This window comes from Eschrichtius robustus, chromosome 12 (assembly GCF_028021215.1).
Source record: "Eschrichtius robustus isolate mEscRob2 chromosome 12, mEscRob2.pri, whole genome shotgun sequence".
NCBI classification, from domain to species: Eukaryota; Metazoa; Chordata; class Mammalia; order Artiodactyla; family Eschrichtiidae; genus Eschrichtius; species Eschrichtius robustus.
Genome location: NC_090835.1, coordinates 88,827,109 through 88,849,258, shown reverse-complemented (window position 1 = coordinate 88,849,258; position 22,150 = coordinate 88,827,109). Strand labels below are relative to the sequence as shown.

The window sequence follows — 22,150 nt, the reverse complement described above, 5'->3', positions numbered from 1 at the left end:
AGCTCTAATGTAAGAATTCCTAATTTTAGTCTGTATACTAAAATAGAGGAGGGGAATAAAGATCAAGGATGGGAATTCTTCTCTTTGTTTATTCCACAAACATTTACTAAGCACTCTGTGAACCAGGCAGTTCACAGGGTCTGGGAGACTCAAGCCAGGAACATGACATGGTCCTGGCCCTCAGGAGTTTACAGTCTGGTGGAAAGACAGACCGTGAAACAAGTAAACTAATTATTATGATGAATGATAGGCTGAGTCAGGGTGGTAGGGCAGAACACGAATGGGAAATGCAGCCTGGTCTGATCAGGGAAGTCTTCCTGGAGGAAGGGATATCTTAGAGGAGTTAGTCAAGTTTGGGCACATGGTAGGGGTGTGTGTGTGTGTGTGTATGTGTGTGTGTATGCGTGTGTGTACGTGTAGTGCTTGGGGGTGTGGAGAAGGAAATACATTCTAGGTAAGGGGAGTAGCTTGTTACAGGGTCCAAATCGAGGGGAGGCTTATAAGCCACATTAAAGATTTTGGACATCATTCTAAGATCAGGGAAAGCCATGTAAGAGTTTTAAGAAGGAGTTGTCTTTTATTCTGAGCTTTCTAACTGCAGTAGAGAGGATGGACTGCAGGGAGGCAGAGAGACGAGTGGGAAGGTAGCTCGAATCCAGGTGAATAGAGTGGGGATAAAGAGTGGACAAATTCCGGCTACTAAGGAGATAGGATCCGCAGGATGAGGAGGCTGGTTGGATGTGGAGGATGAGGGGGAGGGCGGGGTCACTGATGGCTCCTAGGTTTCTGGCCTGAGCTACTGAGAGACGGTTGTACAATCCACTAAGATACCAGAGACTAGAGGTGGGGGTGAGATGGGTGGAGTTTGAGGTGACTTCCTAGGGGAGATACCTAAGAGCAAGCTGATCAGAGATGGGAAGGGAAGCCCTGGACTGGAAATACGAGGAATTATTAGCATAGAGATGATGATGGAAAACGTAGGCATTCATGTTTCCCCAGGGAGGACTCAGAAGGAGAAGAGGGCCCAGCAGGTGTCTCTACAAACATCAGTATTGAAGGCAGGTAGACGAAAGAGAGCCTGCTACGAAATAAAATGCTCTTCCTGTCATTTTGAGGAGTCGATATTGGGTAACAAATTACAGTTTTCTTTTCTGGAAGAAAGGTAGGCTTATGAAATGGTAGCTGCATGGGTAGACTATGGGTTATTTTAGCTCAGTAAGACAGATGGGGAACCTAAAATTGGAGGGCCACTGGATTTGAGGACCTTGACCTCTCAAGCTTGTTTTCATTTTGATAATAGGAAAGAAAAATGTCAGCTGTCTGTTTGCCATCATTAATTTAAAAAAGTTTTTTTTCCCTGACAAGTTAACAAGAGTTGATTGGTTGAGTCTGCACTGTTTTTCACATCATGCTGCATGGAGCCCCTTTCAGGAGCTGTGGGGCTGCAGATGATTTAGAAAGAGGTCTTTTAGTCAGCACAAAGGATCCTATCCTCTAGGAGAAAAAGGTAAAGGAGAAGAATTGGTGCTCCCAGACTCTGGATATGCTAGACTTTAAAACTGTAGCTTTTTTTTTTTTTTTTAATAGATTTATTTATTTATTTATTTTTTATGGCTGCGTTGGGTCTTTGTTACTGTGCACGGGCTTTCTCTAGTTGTGGCGAGCGGGGGCTGCTCTTCGTTGCGGTGCGCGGGCTTCTCATTGTGGTGGTTTCTCTTGTTGAGGAGCATGGGCTCTAGGTACGTGGGCTCAGTAGTTGTGGCACGTGAGCTCCGTAGTTGTGGCGCACAGGCTTAGTTACTCTGCGGCATGTGGGATCCTCCCGGACCAGGGCTCGAACCCGTGTGCCCTGCATTGGCAGGTCGATTCTTAACCACTGGGCCACCAGGGAAGTCCTAAAACTGTAGCTTTTATGGTAAGCTTCACAGCATGTAAATCCACAAAAACTGGTGCAGATCACTTATCCTCATGTCTTAATTTATGTTAACTCTATATCAGAGCTATCATCACCGACCTGTCACTGTATATCAGGAGAGCACCCAAGTACACAGCAACCACTGTGGGCTTTTTTTGGCCACCTCAAGGTAATTTTGTGACCAAGTAACAAGGAAGGCAAATTTTCCCAGAGCTGTTTTTCTTCACAGGTCATTAACTTTTTCTTTTGAGGTGTTAATCCCTTCCTTCATGTTCCATCAGGCCTGCAGGTCCTTGCACCAACCCAAGAGTTCAGCAAATTTTAAGGTGTGGCCTTTTCATTCTTTTCTCAAGGATGATTAATCTTATATTCTGTGATTAAGGTCGGTCAAACATTAAATCTTGACTACTGAAAGGCAAGCTCTTTAATGTTGGCAATTCTCAGCCCTTTTCTCATTTACACCTCCCTCTGACACAATTAAGATTGATGAGCTGCTTAGTAAAAGAGTTCTCCGGGAAGGATTTGGGAGTTTATTGGCACACTGGATTTTACTACTTCTTTGCCAATTTTATTTGTCCCTGCTATTTTTTTGTACACAAGAAAAACTGATGAAATCAGCATGTCACCTCTTTTTTGGGATGGGAGATACTTTTCTTTCTTTTTTTTTTAAAATTTATTTATTTATTTTTGGCTGTGTTGGGTCATCGTTGCTGCACATGGGCTTTCTCTAGTTGCGGCGAGCGGGGGCTACTCTTCATTGCAGTGTGCGGGCTTCTCATTGCGGTGGCTTCTCTTGTTGCGGAGCACGGGCTCTAGGTCCGCGGGCTTCCGTAGTTGCAGCATGCGGGCTCACTAGTTGTGGCTCACGGGTTCTAGAGTGCAGGCTCAGTAGTTGTGGCACACAGGCTAAGTTGCTCTGCAGCATGTGGGATCTTCCAGGACCAGGGCTTGAACCCGTGTCCCCTGCATTGGCAGGCGGATTCTCAACCACTGTGCCACCAGGGAAGCCCTGGGAGATACTTTTCTAACAGTAATTCTGAGGCAAACTGATTCCTATGGGCTATTGAGAAATGGAATTGTTGTCTGAAACGTATTGACTTTAACAAAACTAAGTTACATTTAGGTACTAAATTTGGGGTTGGTAGATGTAAACTATTAAGTTTAGAATGGATAAACAACAAGGTCCTACTGTATAGCCCAGGGAACTATATCCAATCTCCTGGGATAAACCATAATGGAAAAGAATATTTTAAAAAGAATGTATATGTGTATAAAACTGAGTCACTTTGCTGTACAGCAGAGATTGACACAACATTATAAATCAACTCTACTTCAGTTAAAGAAAAAGACAAAAAGGACTCCCGAACTAATATACAGTGTAAAGGAGAGGAGAAATGCTGCTAAAGCAGGTACTTCCAAATACAGAAAGAAAGCTGTGCTATGCACCTGGCTTAGTCTCAAAGCCAAAGTCAGCTCAAAGCTGACCCGCCTGGGGCTCTGAGGCTGAGCCTTACCTTCAGGCTTTTCAGGGCCAGGCAAGCTCCCTTCTGGAGCCAGAGGTCAGTCTTTGTTAGGGCTTCACAGTAATAGAGCAGGGCCTGAAAAAGAAGAGAGGACTCTGTGAAGACACTTCGATTTGTTTGTAGTTTTAGATGTATATATCTTTTTTACTCCCTGAGATAAGCTACAGATAAAACAAGACATTTTGCACTACCTTCAGAACAAAACAAAAATCCATTAAAATTCATGTTTATTAAAAGAGCTGTCTCTTTACTCAATTCATCATGCCTTCTATTCTATGACTGGAATCACATAATACATGGCCTCTCGGTTCTTGCTCTTTCAGTGGGGGTGATGGTATTTGGCCCATAGAAAAGAGTTTTGAGCAAATTCTACCAAAAGATCAGAACTTTGTAGGAAAGAACAATATGAAGTTCATGCTCTTGGGCCAAAATGGCACTAGAATGGAATATCTTCCTGTGAGTACATCCCACCACATGCTAGCTTATGTAATGCCTTAGAAAAGTTAAGCAAACTCTTCTCAGAGTTCAACATCGACCTCCCCCAGGACAAGAAGGACCAAGTTTGATTTTCTTGAGCCGATCTGAAGGTTGACATGAATTGATTTTTAGAATGACTGTTCAAGTTGTAAAGGGCTCCCAGAGGACTGAGGCCCTTGCTTGTACTGGGCCCCAATGTGCTTGAATTTCAGATGTTTATTATACCTGGATGACTGTTGAATTAAAGCCAAGAGAGGTAAACTGCCTCTTCCCTAGCATCAGGAGTGATGGCTTTTCAAATTAAAAATATTCTAGCTGTTTGACCCAATAGTTTGATGACTTAACTCCAAACTACTCATAAGAAATGCATGTGCGTGAACATATATATGTATGTTCATCATAATATTTTTCAGAGTTGGAAACTACACAAATGCTCATCAATATGGAATAAGAAAATAATGGGTTATTCATATACTGAGATGCCATTTATCCATCAAATAGAATGAAGTAGATCGATACGTTCTGCCATGGAAAGAAAATAACCATGATATATTACATTTAAAAATCAGTTGCACAACAGAATAGTGTGATCTCATTTAAGAAAAAAATAATTATCCATGTTAGCATGGATAAAATAGAAAAAATCTGAAGGAATGTACACTAAGTTATTAACAGTTTTCTCCGGGGCCTGGACCTACAGGTACTTAACTATTTTCCGTATATTTTTGCAGTTTAAATCATTTTACAGAATATATATTATTAATAAGTGAAAGAAAATTATTTTTATAAAGGAAAAGATGACAAACTATTAATAGTAAATGGCATAAAATTAAACAAGCTTCTGCCTTGATGTCCATCATTTCATGCCCTACCTTTTCCCTGAAATGCTCGTTTCTGGAGGCTGCTGTCAAGTAAAGCATCACAGCCTCACTAACTCCACTGTCATCCCCGGTTAAGAGCAGAGCCAGAGTCCCGAGTATTTCCTGCTGGGCCGGGAGGCTGCTGGGTGCAAGGTCACTCATGGCCTGTAGCAGTTTTTCATCTCTCAGTGACTGCAGAGTCTTAACCATGGAAACTGGAGAGTGAGAAGAAAACAGAGGTCACCTTCTGACAGTAAAGGAACATGCTCATTAAAAATATAAATAACACTCAAGGATATACATAATAACAGACCCAAGGATATATGAAAATTAGCATATTAGAAAGGCGATGTTTCCAATCAGTGAGATAAGGACAGATTATTCAAATAGCTATATCAAGGCAAATGAAGAATCATATGAGAAAAAAGTGAAAGTGGATTTCCACCTCATAATGGCTACTATAATAACTTAGAGATGAATTAAACAGTCACCTGCAAAAATAATAGTGAAGAAAATACAAGTAAACAGTTTTTACTGTGCTCTTTTTTTTACTGTCTTTTTATTTTTAAAGTCTTCATTGAATTTGTTACAATATTGCTTCTGTTTTATGTTTGGTTTTTTGGCTGTGAGGCATGTGGGATCTCAGCTCCCCAACCAGGGATTGAACCCGCACCCCCTGCATTGGAAGGTGAAGTCTTAACCACTGGACCGCCAGGGAAGTCCCCAGCCCCCTGTATTTCAGTCATACTTGCCTGGCAAAACCCTGACCCTGAATGACCCCTGACTCAGCCTTCTCTCTGTCTGCACTCAGGAAACTGGACCCTGATGGAAAAATCCAGTCGGTTGGAATATGGGGACAATATGATAAAAAATAGGGTTCTGAGTTCCATTTGGACAAATTGACCATGCTCTATGTACTCTAATCCTTAACTAGACATCCAGCATGGGCATCCATTAGCCACAAAAACATTAGGATAAGAGTGTATCTGGTCCGTGCAGATGGGAAAATATAACATAAAATTCACATTCCATTGATAGAGCCACATCCTCTACACATGAACAAATTTGTGAATGATCAAGATTTTTTTGCTTTAATTTCCTATTTCTCCTGTTGTGGTTGTTCTGGTAACGTCACTGTTTTATAAATAAACACTCTAGTAAAAAGTCTCCAGATAATATTATGTATAACAGCTAAATAAGTAACAGAAAACAACCTAAACATTCAACAATCATCAAATATATTAGTATGCATCTAAATGCAGGGATATTACAAAACTAAAAAATGTTTCAAAGAATTAATAACATGGGATATAATGTCAAACTAAAAAACCAGGATATAATATTCTATAATGAGTAATCACAATTTTGAAATTTAAAACCAGCGCACAATCAACTGAAAAACACATTATATATATATATATATTTTTAAAGAAATTCATGTTCTTTTATTTATTTATTTATTTATTTATGACTGTGTTGAGTCTTCGTTTCTGTGCGAGGGCTTTCTCTAGTTGTGGCAAGCGGTGACCACTCTTCATCGCGGTGCGCGGGCCTCTCACCATCGCGGCCTCCCTTGCTGCGGAGCACAGGCTCCAGACGCGCAGGCTCAGCAGCTGCGGCCCACGGGCCCAGTCGCTCCGCGGCATGTGGGATCTTCCCAGACCAGGGCTCAAACCCGTGTCCCCTGCATTGGCAGGCAGATTCTCAACCACTGCGCCACCAGGGAAGCCCCATTATATTTTAAAAATAGGAGAATAGGTGATTTGAATCTCTTCCTTCATACTTCTCCATGTTTTCTAAATTTTTTTTTTTTGTTTTGTATAATGAAGGGCTTTTCTTTGTATAGACAAAGGGGGAAAAAAGGATAAGCAAAGGCTTAGAGTTCTTCCCATGGTCATTCTCCAGGGCTGTGTAACAGGAGGAAGGGGATACGGTTTTAGGACCCCAGGGTCTCACTCTGTTATGCTCTTCATTTCTTGATTCTAAATTTGTCACAATCTAAATCGATTTTCTAAAAAAAAAATCAATTTTATGAGTAAATTTCTATATTATTCAGTTTCCATCAGAGGCGTCTCCTGCCCAGGCTTGCCCTCTCTGGCACTCTGGGCTAGCATGGCTATTTGGGGGTGGGGAGTGGGAGCTAAGCACAGACGCCCGTGCTCAGGCTGGAGTGGCCCTGGGTGGAGGGAGATTTTCTTCTCCCTGTGATGCCAATCACCGTGCTGAACATGGTGCCGCAGGGTTTAATGTTCTGGAAAGAGAAGGGCTGAGCCCGGGTCTGGGTCAGGGCCGGAAGTGTTTCTGCCACTAGCACTGTGCCAACCTACTACCAAGAACACCCCTCACTCCCTCCCCTCCCCCCCTCCATTGCCCCATTGTCAAGCGTGGGTGGAGAAATAGAGCACAAACTTGGGAACCAGAAACCAGCCCCTTACTGCCTGGCTCCACTCCCAGAGGTGTTCACTTACTGCAGATACTGATTTTATTTCTTATATTCGAAGGGCCACATGAGAAGGCAATAAAGAGCTTCATTGCCGCACCCCTGCGTTGGTGCCTGTTCTCTTCAATCCCTGGATGTGAAGCCTTAGATTTGGTTTTCCATCTTTTCCTCCTTTCCCTTCCCAATCTGTCACCCCACTGGCCTTCTTCTGAACCTCACTTCTGCTTAGTATTATGAAAGCGTCACCAAAAAGGGCAACATAAAATAGCACCGCCTGCGGGCTTGATCCTACAAGTGGCAAATACATTAATGAGGGAAAGAAATTACAGCAGTCTTAAATCATTTACCAGCTTTCTGTTAATGGTACACCCCTGCTGGATGAGTGGCATGTGCTTAGCAAATCCCTGGTTCATTGCCAAGGGGCTTACTAATGTTAAAGGTCCAGAAGTCATTTAAAAGGCGAATCTGTTGACTTGGGGGGAAAAAAAATTACCATCACTAAAAACTATGACTAGAAAGACCAGGGATCATTCCAAACTGAGCCCCACCCAGTATGACCAAAGAACGCGTCCCACCTTGCTTGGCCAGCTGGTTCAGATAACTCTCTAGGTCACTCACACCGTGGCTTGTAAAGTAACTGTAATATTGGAAAACAGTGATGACTTCGGAGGAGAGGCTGGAGGTAAGCAGGGGCTCAGCCCGGTCCAGGATTTGGGACACCAGTGTGCGAAACACTATTTGGAAGGGGAAGATACGGAGCAGCTTTTAAGAAACATGATCAATCATTCATTCATTCATTCATTCATTCGTCTTTCTACTGTGGTACATGACAGAGTGAAGTCTGTAAAGTGAAATCAGTGTACAGCCAGATGACTTTTGCATATCTATACACCTGTATAGCTTGTCATTTGGATCAAGATACAGAACACTGCTAGGACTCCATGAGGCTTTCTTGTGCCCCTTTCCAGTCTATAGTTACCCACCTATCCCCACCATAGGCAACTAATAATCGAACTTCTATCAATATATTAGCTTCATCTGTTCTTGAACTTCATACAAATGGAACTATATAGTATGTACTTTTTGTATCTAGCTCCTTTTGCTCAAAAAATATCTGTGAGATTCATCCAAATTGTTGCTTGTAGCAGTAATTTATTCTTTTTGAAAACTGCTATGTAATACCCTATTGTATGACTATATTACAATTTATCCATGTTCTTGTTGATGGGCATTTGACTTGTTTCTAATTTCTGGCTCTTGTGAATAAAGCTGCTATTAAAAAATGAGCATAAGCATGTATTTCTCTTGACACATTTAGGAGTGGAATTGCTGGATCACAGGGTAGGAGGATACACATTTAGTTTTCATAGACACTGCCGAACAGTTTTTCCCAAGTGGTTATACCACTTGACACTCCTGTATTTCTGACATTTTAATGAAAAAAGGATACATACTTCAATAGCAACACAGACATATAGTCCTTTTCAAAGTCACTGTTGATATTCAGAATGAAAACATGTTCACTGTCTTTCTTTTCTCCGATTTTACTGAGTAGGTGATGTTTTCTCTGGAGGGTAAGCCCTTTCTCAGGGCTCGCTGCGGGGAAAGTGTTGAGGGAACCTCTCTAGCACTCACTCTCAAAACAAACGACAGAAATGTTTCCCTTGCTCCTGCTGCCCTGTACCTGGGTCTGCGAGTCCGGGATAGTCTCTGTTGACAGTTCTGGCAAAGCTGGCTTCTAGCTGCTTAATCACTCTGTCTGCTGAGCTGTGGTAGACCCCAGCCGGGCTGCAGCACTTGGTCCAGAATGACAGCAAAGACAGCTTTTTGTGAAATTCTGGTATGGCTGGAATAGAAGAGCAACCCCCCATCCCATGATACATGTTTTGAAGAAATAGATGACGAGATGGACCTGGGTGAGGATGGGGCAGGCATCACCAAGGGCCTTCCTTTTTTTTTTAAAGACTGTTTTTTAATTAGAACTACAGGATTCCTCTGTCGTTGGCAGGAGTCCCGAGGGCAAAGAAGTTGAGATGAGGATCTCATCCAGCCTGGGCAGCAAAGAAAATGCAGCAAAAGCAAAGCTGTTTGCTTTAGGTGATAGAAAACAGCAGGTCTACCCTTGGGAGAAGGTCCAATCATCTCATCTCCTATAACTTAACAGCAAAAAATGTACAGGATCAGAGACTCAAACCTCAGAAGACTTTTCTGCAGCGGGTGCAACAGAGCAGAGGATGACTGAAGGAGTTTTTTCACCCTGCCCAGGCGGCTCTCTGACTGAAATGATTGAAGAGCCATATGCCACGGTCAGCATTTCACTCATGTGGCTGTGATCATGCAGAGGGGCCTGGGGGAGGAACGGACAGGAGTCTGAATGTCCTGCCCCTTTTCACATCTCTCAGAGAGCTGCCAAGGTCACCTGCTCCTGGGAGGACCGGAAGCAGGAGGCAGAAATGTATAGAAAGAACCTACAGGGTGTTTTAAGCTTAATCGGAGATAATCCAGAAGATCCTAGTTTTCCACTATTTCCACAGACTATCTGATGTGAAAAACGACACAGATTCTTGTCTTTAGGAAACAGCCCTGTAGCCAGACCACACAGATTCAAAGGCATCTTTCCTGGGTCAAGTTCTCTACCTAAAGCTCTCTGAACCAGGGACGCTCCTGAAGGCCTTTGACTTCTCGTTTTTCTACCTTTCCCAGTAGGGTTTGAGAGCACCTTGCCTTGACAGTCAACCACTATGGGAGCTGTCTCAGCCAGCTCTGTGGTGCAAGCACAATCTTAATTACCTGCCCCAAATGGAACCACACCAGGCGAACAAGTCTGTGAAACCGCCTGGGAGGTGGATGCTGGTTCTGTGTGTACACTAGAGTCTGCCTTCTGGAGGTGGAGGCCCCTCTAGAAAAAGCTAGGCGTCTGCTGCTTTGACTCCGAAGGCTGAAGCATGGTGTTAATTACGACCACACCAGTGTGGAGACCTTCCTCTACAGCCCAAGAGCGCTTCTCTGCCATCCTAACAAAGCCATGGATAGATGCAGGCAGGGGAGGGGGCTCACGGGGTCATCATTTACAAGAATGGCAGCGTAACTGCAGGTGCTCACCTTCGATGACAGAACTGATGTTTCCTATGTTCTCATCACTGACGGCTGAGAGCTTCTCCATCACTTGGATTTGCCTAGAAAGCTTCTCTAAGAGGTTTCTGGCCACAAATGGGGTTTTGCTTGAGAAAACAATTTGCTGATAAAACAAACAAAACCACCGTGTCAATTACGTTGTTGTCAACAGAGCTTTCCCCACTCAACCTTGTCCTTTTGAATGAAGTGGGGATGTTAAACTCATACACGTTTCTCTTCCAGTTTGAAAATGTTCCTCATTCCAGGCCGGTTACAACATCTGCTGAAATCAGACATGTTTTTGTTGCTTTCAACTTTTTTCATGCCTGTGTAAATTCCTGAATTTTCTCAGTAGTAGGGTTGCAAGGTTATTATAAAGTTACCTTTCTTGTATGTACTGTCAACCTAAAAATCCTCTCTGAAACTTGAAGGGCATATTTAGGTTGCCCTCAGGTATGGAAACAGAAAAAAGATTTTTTTTTAAAAGCATAGTAATTTTTCACAGCCTGATTTATTTCCTTGTTTTCAAGCTGAGAATTAAGAGCGTGCTGTAGAATAATCCTAATTACAATCAAAGCTATCTCACTATAGTTAACAAGTGCTTACTATGTACCAGGCACTGGTCTGAGCCTTATACATGTATTAGTTTGTGTTATTTTGCACAACAATCCAATGAGGTGGGAACTTTTGATTTTCCATTTTACTGATGAGGAAACTGAGGCACAGAGAGGTCAAGTAACGTGCTCAAGGGCACATAAATAGCAAGTGATTTCACTTGTGTGCAGATCACAAGAATAAGGAAGGGCTTGAGAGGGCAAAGGACAGAAGTCAGTTGCTGCCTGAAGGTTCTAGTCCTTTCTGTGTCTCTCAGAAACCTGTCCCCTTCACTTGGTAGGCATGGCTGCAGCATGCAGACCTGTACCACCATCCTGTATGGTCTAAAGCATTTGGACTCTAAGGCAAAGAGAATTTTTCAAATTCAAAAGTCAAGCGCAGCAATTATGTACTAATGCCTTTCATGTAAATAAATACGGTAGAAAATAACTGCTTTCTTTATTTTAAACATAATTATAGCTATTATGATTCTTATGCACTGCCCATTTTTATCTCTTTGCAATTATATACCAAATGAATAAGTAAACTCACTGATTCAGGAGTGGGTGTGAATTAGAAATCAAGCTTCTAACCCTTACTCTTTTATTCTATATCTTTAGGTCTACCTCTTTTGTTTTTCTTTTTTTTTCTTTCTTTATTTTTATTGGGGTATAGTTGTTTTACAATGTTGTGTTTGTTTCTACTGTACAGCGGAGGTCCCTGTGCTATACAGCAGGTTCTCATTAGTTACCTATTTTATACATGTTAGTGTATATATGTCAATCCCAATCTCCCAATTCATCCCACCCCTCCTTTCCCCACTTGGTGTCCAGACTTTTGTTCTCTACATCTGTGTCTCTATTTCTGCCTTGCAAACCGGTTCATCTGTACCATTTTTCTGGATTCCACATGTAGGCGTTAACATACGATATTTGTTTTTCTCTTTCTGACTTACTTCACTCTGTATGACCATCTCTAGGTCCATCCACGTCTCTACAAATTCTTTTCCTTTTTTTAAATTTTAAAGATCTAATTGGCTTTACTAAACGATTCATGAATTGGGCAGTATCTCATGTACCACGTAGAGAGGAACTCCCCTCTTGTTTTTCTAGTGTTGATTTTCTCCACAGAAGAGTTGAAGTGTTATAACCAAGGCCTTATTATCGAGAGAAACACTGCACTGACTATTGCATGCCAATTATTCTTTGAGAGAAAACATCCATCCCTTCATGGAAGAGAATTCTCCCATGCCTCACAAAGTGATGACTTTACGTCTAAAAGGTGAACGGGGAGTTTGCTCAGCACAGTCTCGGGCTCACCAAGGACAAAGAGCTGTGAAAACCATCTCATTCCAATGCTTGGTGAATAGAGGATAGCTATAAGTCAGCGACAATCCTTGTCCATTTTGGTCAGAAAAAAAAAATTTCACCTTCTGCCAGATTGGTTGTCAGCACCTGGTTTGTAAATTCAACGCTCAACAGAAGAATCTGCTGGGGTGTTGGCCAACCTAGTGCAAGAGTCATAACTGCCAACCAGTTTCCCAGAGCATGTGAGGTGTCTGAGGCTGCTTTGAGGGTCTACATTCGTGGAGGAGAAGCAGATTCTTCTACATATCATCACAAGTGTGTTACTAAAAAAGCAACATTAACCCACTCCCGGCCTCCCTGGGGTCCTTCTTCCTCACCCTGCCTCTGGTCTTCCAGGCCATGTGCTCTTAAAAGCACGATTCCTCCTCTTCTTGCCTGGCCCACCCCCCTGAAACCATTATACATTTGCTTCACATTCTTTTCCTGTTCCCCACACATCCAAGCAAGCGGGAGAAGAACAAGATTGGGAGAAGACAAGCCACCAGGTGAGGAGGAAGCATTCAAGTACCAATAGCTGCTTGGGGGAAAATGCTTTGTTCAAGACAGCTGAAACTCTCCCTGCAACAAAAGAATGTCAAAATAGTTGCTCTGCTGTGGCAAAATCTTAAGTGATAAACAGGCTTGAAGTGAGAAGAAAAGTGAGCCCCAGGGTGTTGCAGAATGAAAGCGAACTGGTGAGGAGGATAATACCTGTAAAATGTTCTTTCTTGTTGCTAATAAGTACTTATTCAAGATCTGGGAAACTGTGGTTATGTTCTGGAGCATTTTGCCTTTAGCTGTCCAGGTGGTAGAAAACTAGCTCATGTGATGGGTTCATATTAACATATGTTCAATAATACTGGCTTTCAAAGTCCATTTGTAGATGGCAGAATGCAAATTCCTCACCTAAAACAAAATCACATTACTCTCACCTATTATCAAATGATTTGAAAGCAAGAGCACATTATATGTCACCTACTACCTGTTAAAGTCTGGAGATCTAGGTTTTAAGATAGAAAACCCAGGATTGAGGGAGCATGGCCATGCCTTTCAGAGTTTCTGAGTTGGGTCAAATCAAAGCAGGATGGTTCTCTTATTCCTGAATTCTCATTTTCCTGGGAAAACTCAAAAAAGGAAGCACACATTCATTCTTGGTGCATCAACAACCTGGGCTCTAAAAACCCAGTGCCGTCACCAGTCCTACCTGGACGAGCTGGGTGCAGTACTGGAGGTGCCTGATGATGCTGAGGTCCAGGCTTTCATTTCCCGTGGTCAGTGGGAGAGGGCTTCCTGCCACACTAGTCCCGACTCCCGTGTCCTCAGTCAGGGCTTCGCTGAGGTGCCCCCTGGCTTCCGGGTGTACTGATCTGTAACTGTTGAAGCAGGAAGGTGAGCGACATGTTAGCTGTTTCTTTCTGCATGGAAATCACAGGTGAACTCAATCACAGCACCCACTGAAAAGAGTCTTGCGCTTGCCTATCTTGAAAAATAGTGATACCTTTCAAAAACTATTTCGTAACTAAGCCTGGTCACCAATTTGCCTAATATTAAAAAGATCCTGCAAACAGACTGTTTCCAGAGTTCTCTGTTTGCTTCTTAAGCACAAGGAACCATTTGTAAAGTTGGCTCACCAAGAAGTCTTTTGAAATGTGCCCTCACTTTGTGGCACTTTCCTGCTCTGTTGACGGGGTGGTTTGCCAAATTTTCTGGGATTAAACTGTCCTATGTACCTGTGGTTTCCCAAGAGCAATACCATTAAGAAATAATCAGTCAAGGCTTTTTCCTGGCCTTAAATCAATTGCGACTTGAAGAAAAGGAGAAAGGAAAGCTGCTAGGAAGAAACATGATGTTCTACTCCAGACAAGAGCTAAAAGGGGCATTTGTATCGCTTAGTTCTGCCTCGCAGGCTTTGTGTAAAGCCCACCGTTGAACTGTCTAAAGTTGTATCATGATGGGCACTTACATTTAAAAATAAATCTGTGGCACTTATTATTTAATTTTATTCTTAATATGAATTTGTGCAGGAGGGCGAGGGGGAGGGAAGAGTCTCGTTTCACACACGGAAGGAATGACCAGCAGAGGTGTTAACCAGAGCGTCCTAGTTGACACAGCTAGGCGGTTTTTGGCTTCTAGTTTCATGCTCCCCAGTCTCCACAATTTAAAAAGATCATGCACCAGAGTTTAGAGGCGTTGAACGCCTTACTCTGATTCACATTTGCCTCCAAGGGGAAAACATTCAGCTTGTGTCCTGGTAGTCAGCACGTATTTAAAACACACACACAATTTCCACAATTTTCCATAATACCTCTGATGACATACGGTAAGACTGATCAAATTAGACATATTTAATAGCAATGTTCTGTAAAATTTACAAAGGCTATGATGTTTTTAAAATGCTTCTTATAGCAAGAAGAAAAAAAGTTTAATCTGACCTTGATCGATCATCTAATAGCTTAAGCTAACAAGTATACAGGAAGATGTTTGGTTTAAGAAGCATTGCACAAATTCAATCAAGTTAGAAGAATCTCAGTGTAGAATGTAGAAGGATAATTTAAACATGACATTCATTTCGTAAATTTTCTTTGCTATGCCCCCAGTTCGCTCAAAGGATAAATTCTATTTCTCACTTTTTCTTTTCCTGGTTTCACTTTGGCAGAAGAAACCCTCCAGGAACAACAAAACTCCAAAATATTAACACCACCCACAGAGAGGTTTGCGAAGGTTGAACAGCCATAGCTTGTTGTAACTTGAAAATCAGCGTATATAACATGTCAAAAGAAACGATGGATGGAAACCCACCCTTTCCTTTGGGAAAGTGTTTGTGTATTTTTTTTTTGCAGCAATTGATGGAGCTGAGTACGTTCACTGTGCTTACAGAATGGACCCCAGGCTCTAGCTCTAAACACGTGGTTTGGTACAAGAAAGCCCAATGGAGAAGGTGACACATTTCACCTTTATCCTCCCTTCCCACTGCCCTGTCCCATCCCCATCCTAGAGAAGGTCACATTCCAGCTGGAGGCCTGCAGATCCAGTGGCAGTTATCAGTTATCAGTTATCAGTCATCTCTTCTTACGCTCTAAGGAAAACATGGACCACGGGGCTTAAACCTGGCTTTGATATAGGCACTGACGAGCTTAATCTACTGCAAAGACCCAATGGCCAAAAGGAATGGAGAGATAAGGGGTGGGAAAAGCAAAGTCTAACAAAATGAAGGAATTAGAAATACGATGCAAATTAAGGAGAACCAGGTCCAAACTGATCATCCAGTAAGAGTTCTCCAGAAATATGGTATGCCTACTTAATCTGGAATTAATTACATTGGGAACAAGTTGTAGACACTGAAACCTACAAGATGTATGGGTATACACATAAATATACACACACACTCATACAAAAATCTCCCCTTCATTTATAAGGAAGAAAATCAATTTAATTTTCCTTAAACAATACCAATAGAGGTGAATGATATTTAAAAGTTGTACTTGACAATGAAAAGGAACTGTAAGCCAATTCATGTATAGGGGGTTTTATCTTCCTGGAGATGTGTATCAGGTCCCGTCTGGTAGCTACAAAGAACTGCTGTACCAGCTATGACAGTAGAAATAGAAGCAGACGCTAACTTCAGACTTACCTATGTTTCTCAGTCTCAGTGTCTGAAAATACTGAGTCAGCACCTCCTCCAACATTACAAACCTCACCACCATCATCCTCCTCCTCGTCAAAGTCAGAGGTGTTCAGAAAATCAAAGCTTTCTAAAGCACTTTCAACTGTAAGACTTAAACTGGAAGACCTGCTTCGGCTTACTGCTGGCTTGCACTGCAAAGGTAGAAGGTACCAAGGAGAATATCAACATATTCGGAAGGAGAAACACAACAAAGACACCCAGCGGGAGATGTGACACTTTCTTTTTTTCAAGCTTTTATTTTTTTTTGTTGGCATTAAAAAATTCATTTAAAATCTTCTTATTAAAAGAAAGTACAACCGTGGATAAAATGACACAATATCTGGGATTTGTTCCAAAACAATCCAGAGGGAAGGAAGCAGGTAGAAGAATAGACACAAGACTGGCTATGAATTGAGCACTGTGGAGGCTGCGGGATGGGCACATCAGGATCCATTATCTGATTCTTTCTACCTCTGTTTGAAATTTTTATAATAAACAGTTTAAAAAATATTACAATCAGAAGGCTTTGGGAAATAAAACTGCTATACTCTCTCCGCCTGGTGCTCAACCCCAAATAAAATTCAACTGGCAGACAAATCTAAAGAGTCACAGTCAATGCCCACTACTAACCAATCTCTAATTCCAAGTGGCAACATGTTTAGTGTCCTGAGACAGGGGTGAGCTATCTAAGGCACCTGTTCTAAAGGATTCACAAAACAAATCCCAGAAACAGAAAACTACTCGAATTCACCTAATCCACACTCCCTAGGTAAGTACATTTAAATATTAATTTTACATTCACAGCATGTAATTTTTCTTTGAGCATCGAGGAGAAAATAAATGGCATGGGCATGACAAGGAGTAGCCGTGCTTCCTCTACAGCTCTTTGAAGGAACAAGTTCCATTTCTTCCCTGACTGGGCCCTGGAATTACGTGAGCAAACCCATTCTATGGTCTGGAGAATTCTACATTGCTGGATATTAAGCAGAAACATTACAAACAGGGTAATGCCAGTTGCTATGGGCACAGAGATGGAGAGAAGTTCTTCCAAATAGTCAAGAGGATGCTGGGGGCGACTGAATGGGACAAATTCTGCAAGCGAGAAGAACTAAATGTTCTCCATCCAGTTAGGTGGCACTCCCTGCTGACTTCATTACACAAGGTCGGAAGGGCCTTGCAGGGGCCTGAGTCTCTGACACTCAAGACAAAGCATATAGGAAACCGTCTTTCAGTCTTTGCAATCAGAGTTGTTTCATTCGCCCTCAGTGATCTCCGTCCAAGAGGCAGCATCGTTTAGTTTCTCATCCTCAAGGTGTTTAGCACCCTAGGAATGTGAAGGAGGGAAAAAAGAGAAAGCTTTGTCCAGCGGATGCTTTAATCCTGGCTGGAGACAAAGCCACTTGCCCTAGACCTCAACTCTAATGCCGTTTTCCATCTCAGAGAGAGAGGAGGAGCCAGTCCCGACTCGACCCACTTCTAGGGTCTTCTTCCCTAAGCTAGATTGCAGAACCTGATCTTGCACAGTATGGATGTGTTTAAATATTGATCAAAATAAAGAAAGGGGCAGTTAAGGATTTTAGTAGCGGGATAGTTTTGGAACAACAGCAGATTGAAATAATACTCTGGAAAGAAACCTATAGCCACCAGGTTTTTATAAGACTAATAGATGACTTGCTTAGTGCTTCCTGGTGGATTGAGCTACTGATCAGCACCCTAGATGCCTGGAAATGGGGGCATCTAGACATTTGAGGCATTTACTTTAGGTGGATCAATTGTGTCTTAGCTCTTTACATTTAACAACTTTTTGCCCACTAAGCAAAAGCTGGTCAGCTATGCTGACATGAGCTTGTTGAGGGGATAAAAGATGTTTTCACTGCAGTACTGGACAAACAGCCTCCATGCATGAGCCCTGAGCGGATGCTTTTGAGTTATGTTTTACAGGAAGCAGATTCAGAATGCCCATCCCTACTGCTCGGAGGCTATACCTACAGCTGAATCAATCTGTCATGAGCATTAGAGGATGTGGGGAGTCAGAGCATGAATTATTATCTGCCCTGGGCAGACATCCCCTCCAGACCTAGGTCAGCGTGACCGAGACTGTGAGAAAAGTCTTGGGAAGGTTGTTCCAGATGCCACGGGGAAGGTCACATTTTAAAGCCGTCACGCCAAGGGATGCAACAGCCTGCTGTGGGTTGACTTGCCCCTGACACCGTATTTTCAAGCTTATTTTATAGAATAGGTTCCCAAAGAACTGCTCTTTCAAGAGAAAAGATCCGAGTTCTCTTCTCTATGGCACTATAAATCAGAGTGGCAAAGCAAAGAATACAAGAAGTGGCAGTGGGATTCGGGACAAAAATTCCAGTTCTGTCTTCTTGTGCCTTGTTTTTAAAAATTTCATCTGTATGCCAAGTGGAGACAGATACATTCTGGGGTAGCATTAGCGACCTCATTGCTAGGACCTCCTGCCTAAGAGGAAATCACCCCCTCACTCCTATCTTCCCATGTCTATCCTGAGCGGCCTGATTAGGAACAGGAGAGAGGAAGATAACTCTGGTGAAGTCAGGGTTCTCTGGCTTCTAGGTTATTCGTGGGTGATTATCTGCGGTTCCAACTCACCGATTTTGGCCAATTGCAGAGAAGGAAATCCTCCAGGAGGTGGTGCCCTGGGAGGGGGGAGAGATGCCCGTGCCTCTCACATCTGTACTGCCTAACTCTGTCTTCAACCATGGGAGGGCTTTCCTGCTTCCCTGATACTCAGAGAGGTACCCTCTCCAGTAACATCTCAATGAGATTATGATGCTCAAAAGGTCACCATTTCACATTTGGGATCTGAATGATGAACTTAGGGACTGAGGGAATTTAGACGTTCTCTAGAGCTGTTAATTTAACTCCTAATCATTTTCCTTAAGTTGATCAGTTTTCAGGAAAATAAAAATTAATATACACTACTAGTATTAAAAATCAATGCCATTTACGTGATGATTATCTACTGATCTGTGATGGGGCAGGATTAAAAAAAAAAAAAAGATAGGCTATTTTAAATAGAATGTTGGCTGAAGATTCCTGTCTCCAGACCTAATCCAATTTCCCTAAAAATGTACTTACTTTTAGAATATCATCCAAGTGCATGACTTCTTGGTTCAGATCCTGAAACTCTTTATATTGCTCTTTATGTGGTTCTAATGCAAGGAAAAGCCCATTAAAGGCATCCTCTAAGCTTCCATCTAGGAAGGATCTACAGCCTTCGGACTCTCCACTGACAGAGCCCTCAGAGAGCAGCCTCTCGGTGGCCGCCGGCACCTCTGACGAGGTGAGCCTCTTGACCAGCTGCTTCGTGATGTTTCCTTCAAAAGTGTCCAGTTCCACGGGCTTGAGTTCAGAGGCCTCGTCAGACTCTTGCAGAAGGGCCTCTGCGACACCCTTCTCCAGGAATAGGCGCTCCGTCCGGGCACCCGCGGATGCTCTGCCGGCCTCGGGTTTCCCGGGCCCCTCGGTCTCTTCCTCCCGGTGGGGCCTGGGCTCTGAGCCTTCTCCCAAGGAGCTCTTGGAAGAGGCGGAGCTGGAGTCATCCAGGCCCTCGTTCTGGGAGGAGGGGCTGCCGCGGTTCAGCTCTGCGGGGGTGATGGTGATTTCTGGATTTGCTGAGCACGCGCTGGGGAGAGAGCCGGCTGGGCTGTGGGAGAGGGCGCAGTCCCCATTGGGCAGGTCACTGAAGCTGAGGGACAGTGGCATTTTCTCCGCAGCTGCCTTCCCATTTTCAAAGATGTCATCAGGTAGATTCGACTGTGGATGAAAGGCAAATCATTATGATTTTAAATACAAGTGATGCGTTTGGCATGGTTCATTTCCAGACAAAATGTAAGACAATTAAAATTTAAAAAACAGACCTTTCATGATATTAACATTGTATTGTTGATTTTGTGTGTGTGCGCACGCACATGTGTGGCAAAAGAAAACAAGCCTTTAAAAACTCTATTACCATTGTTGAATCTAGGTGAAAGTTCATTGCACTATTCTCAGGTTTGACATTTTTCGAAAGAAGAGGTTGGAGGCAGGGGAGCAGTGCTTGTTTCCCAAGTCCCAGGATCTCACAATATTTGGCAGCCATAGTTAAGAACAGCACCACCGTTTCTTTTGTTTTGTTTTGATTTTTTTGTTTGTTTTTTGGCATCGATCTTAAAAGACTTTACAACATTCTTGCTATTTCACTCAAAAGATGTGATGCTTTGTTCTGCTTCAGTTCTCATAAATTATTTTTTGAAAATCTCTACCCACAAATCCCAAGCCCTGGAAAAAGTTTTACTAATTCAGTAACCATGCCACAAACAATTCAAGACCAGAAATACGTTCGCAGAGCTTCTATGAAAAGAGGAGAAAAAGACTGATAAACTGAACAACTATCTTCCAGGGCTGCAAACCCCAGAGCTCCCAGGGTGTCTAGAAATCCCAAGTGCTCTGTCAGGCAGCCCCAGGCTCTGTGATCCGTGAAGCAGAACTCAGAACACAGAGGTCAGAAATATCCAGGTAACCAAGATAATTTGTTTATGCAGGCGTTAGAGCAATTTCTAAGTCACCTTTCCTGACACTGTGGTCTTGGCGAAGTGCTAAATGTTGTTCTGTGGGAAAAGTTTTTCAGTTATTTGAGATCAACTCCTTCAAAATGAATACTCTCTCTTGGATTCCAGAATTGATTGTTTAAGTGAAGGTAAGTACCTATTTTAATTATATATAAAACAATGAGGGAACTCCCTGGCAGTCCAGCGGTTAGGACTCCGCACTTCCACTGCAGGGGGCGTGGGCTCCACGATCCCTGGTGGGGGAACTGAGATCCCACATGCCGTGTGGTGTGGCCAAAAAAAAATAATAATAATAAAAAATAAATAAAACAACGAATGACCACGATAGTGCTGGGAATTAGCCCAGGAAACAAAAATGTTACAGCAAGTGAAATGGGGAGCAGACAGAGGCTCCCCATCCTCCTCCAGCAGCGTCCATGGTCCCATCACTGCTGGATCTGGGCCACCAGCTCCCAATACATGCAGTTTCAACTAAACTCTGCATTCTCGTCTGGTTGGAAGGTTTTTTACTTTAACCACAGAATGAGTAAAAGGATGTGTCCCTGGGGCACTCAAGTAACCTCTGCAGGCTCAGTTTCTTTGCCTCGAAAAGTGAGAATGTTTTCCTGGATTAGTGATTATTTAACTGTGCTCCCCAGAGTCCTGGGGGTGGGGGTGGGCGGGGGTGGGGTGGGGAGGGAGTTCCAGGGACCATCCTCGGGAGGGGACAGGGAGGGGGTGGGTCCCCGTGCGACTCACTACTTCCGGCCTCCTTTACTTCAGTTTCCTTCCTCCTGTATCTGCAGCCCCCTTTTCCCCCCAAACACGCTTTATGCCTCCAGGACAGACAAAAAAGGAAGCTTCTGGGGAGGGATGGGGGAAGGCTGAGTCCTGCTCCCTGCACTTCCTCCGTGGGGTCCCCTGGGGATCTCACAGAAGCCCTGGGTCCTCTGAGCGCCCCTGCCCAGCCTCAGCTCACCTTCAGAACACACATTCCGAGCAGCTCTGAGGGAGGCGGGAGGCGCTGGCTAAGTAATGAGGGTGCCTGGTGGTCACGATTCTTATTTAAATTCCAAACTCCTCTTCAGCCATTTCTCTCAAGTCTCACATTCCCAAACCCAATTTGCATGTACTTAAGTGGCAAATATCCAGTTAGACTGAGATGCCCTGCTGAAGGGGACGTACAGCCTGCCGAGAGGGCGAGCCTATAAACGGGCACACGGGGAAGGCGTGCTGTAACTGAGGGGTGATGTAGGGAAGCTGCAGGGTAGTAGGAGCCCCGGCAGGGGGGTGGGGGCCGCCCAGCAGAGAGAGGGTCTGGAACTCAGCCCTGGAAAATGCGGAGAAGCAGGGCAGAAGGAGGAGGAAGTGCGTCCTAGAAGGAACAACAGTCTGTGGGAGCTCTTGAGAGGGAGGGTGCATTTGGAGGACAGTGAGGGGGGGGGTTCAGGGTCGGCGGGGGGCAGTCAGGCAGAGAATGAAGCCTGGAGAGACGAGAGGTGGGCCTGGAAAACTGGGCCGGAATGGAACAGCTGCTCCGAGGAGTTTGCATTTATCCAAAAGGCTATAGGAAGCCATCACATTCTTTTCTAATCTTGCTCTTGTTTACATGATGCAGTTAAAACCTCTACTAACCATCTCTACACCCTCCAGCTTGCAGC

At 43.5% G+C, this 22,150-nt stretch overlaps 1 protein-coding gene across 2 annotated transcripts in view; it reads right to left on the bottom strand.

Annotated features, from left to right (window-relative positions):
• RIPOR2 (RHO family interacting cell polarization regulator 2) overlaps positions 1 to 22,150 on the bottom strand; it is a 206,947-nt gene that overhangs the window by 4,499 nt on the left and 180,298 nt on the right. Inside the window, exons 14-21 of one of the 2 annotated variants that reach the window (XM_068557672.1) lie at positions 19,039 to 19,716; positions 15,901 to 16,085; positions 13,474 to 13,642; positions 10,318 to 10,453; positions 8,900 to 9,061; positions 7,791 to 7,949; positions 4,788 to 4,990; positions 3,430 to 3,513 (exon numbers count right to left, since the gene is read on the bottom strand). In XM_068557672.1, the coding sequence (XP_068413773.1) occupies positions 3,430 to 3,513; positions 4,788 to 4,990; positions 7,791 to 7,949; positions 8,900 to 9,061; positions 10,318 to 10,453; positions 13,474 to 13,642; positions 15,901 to 16,085; positions 19,039 to 19,716 (1,776 nt within the window). Of the gene's footprint in view, positions 1 to 3,429; positions 3,514 to 4,787; positions 4,991 to 7,790; positions 7,950 to 8,899; positions 9,062 to 10,317; positions 10,454 to 13,473; positions 13,643 to 15,900; positions 16,086 to 16,969; positions 17,258 to 19,038; positions 19,717 to 22,150 lie in introns of those variants that run through there. The other variant, XM_068557673.1, reaches the window with a different exon arrangement.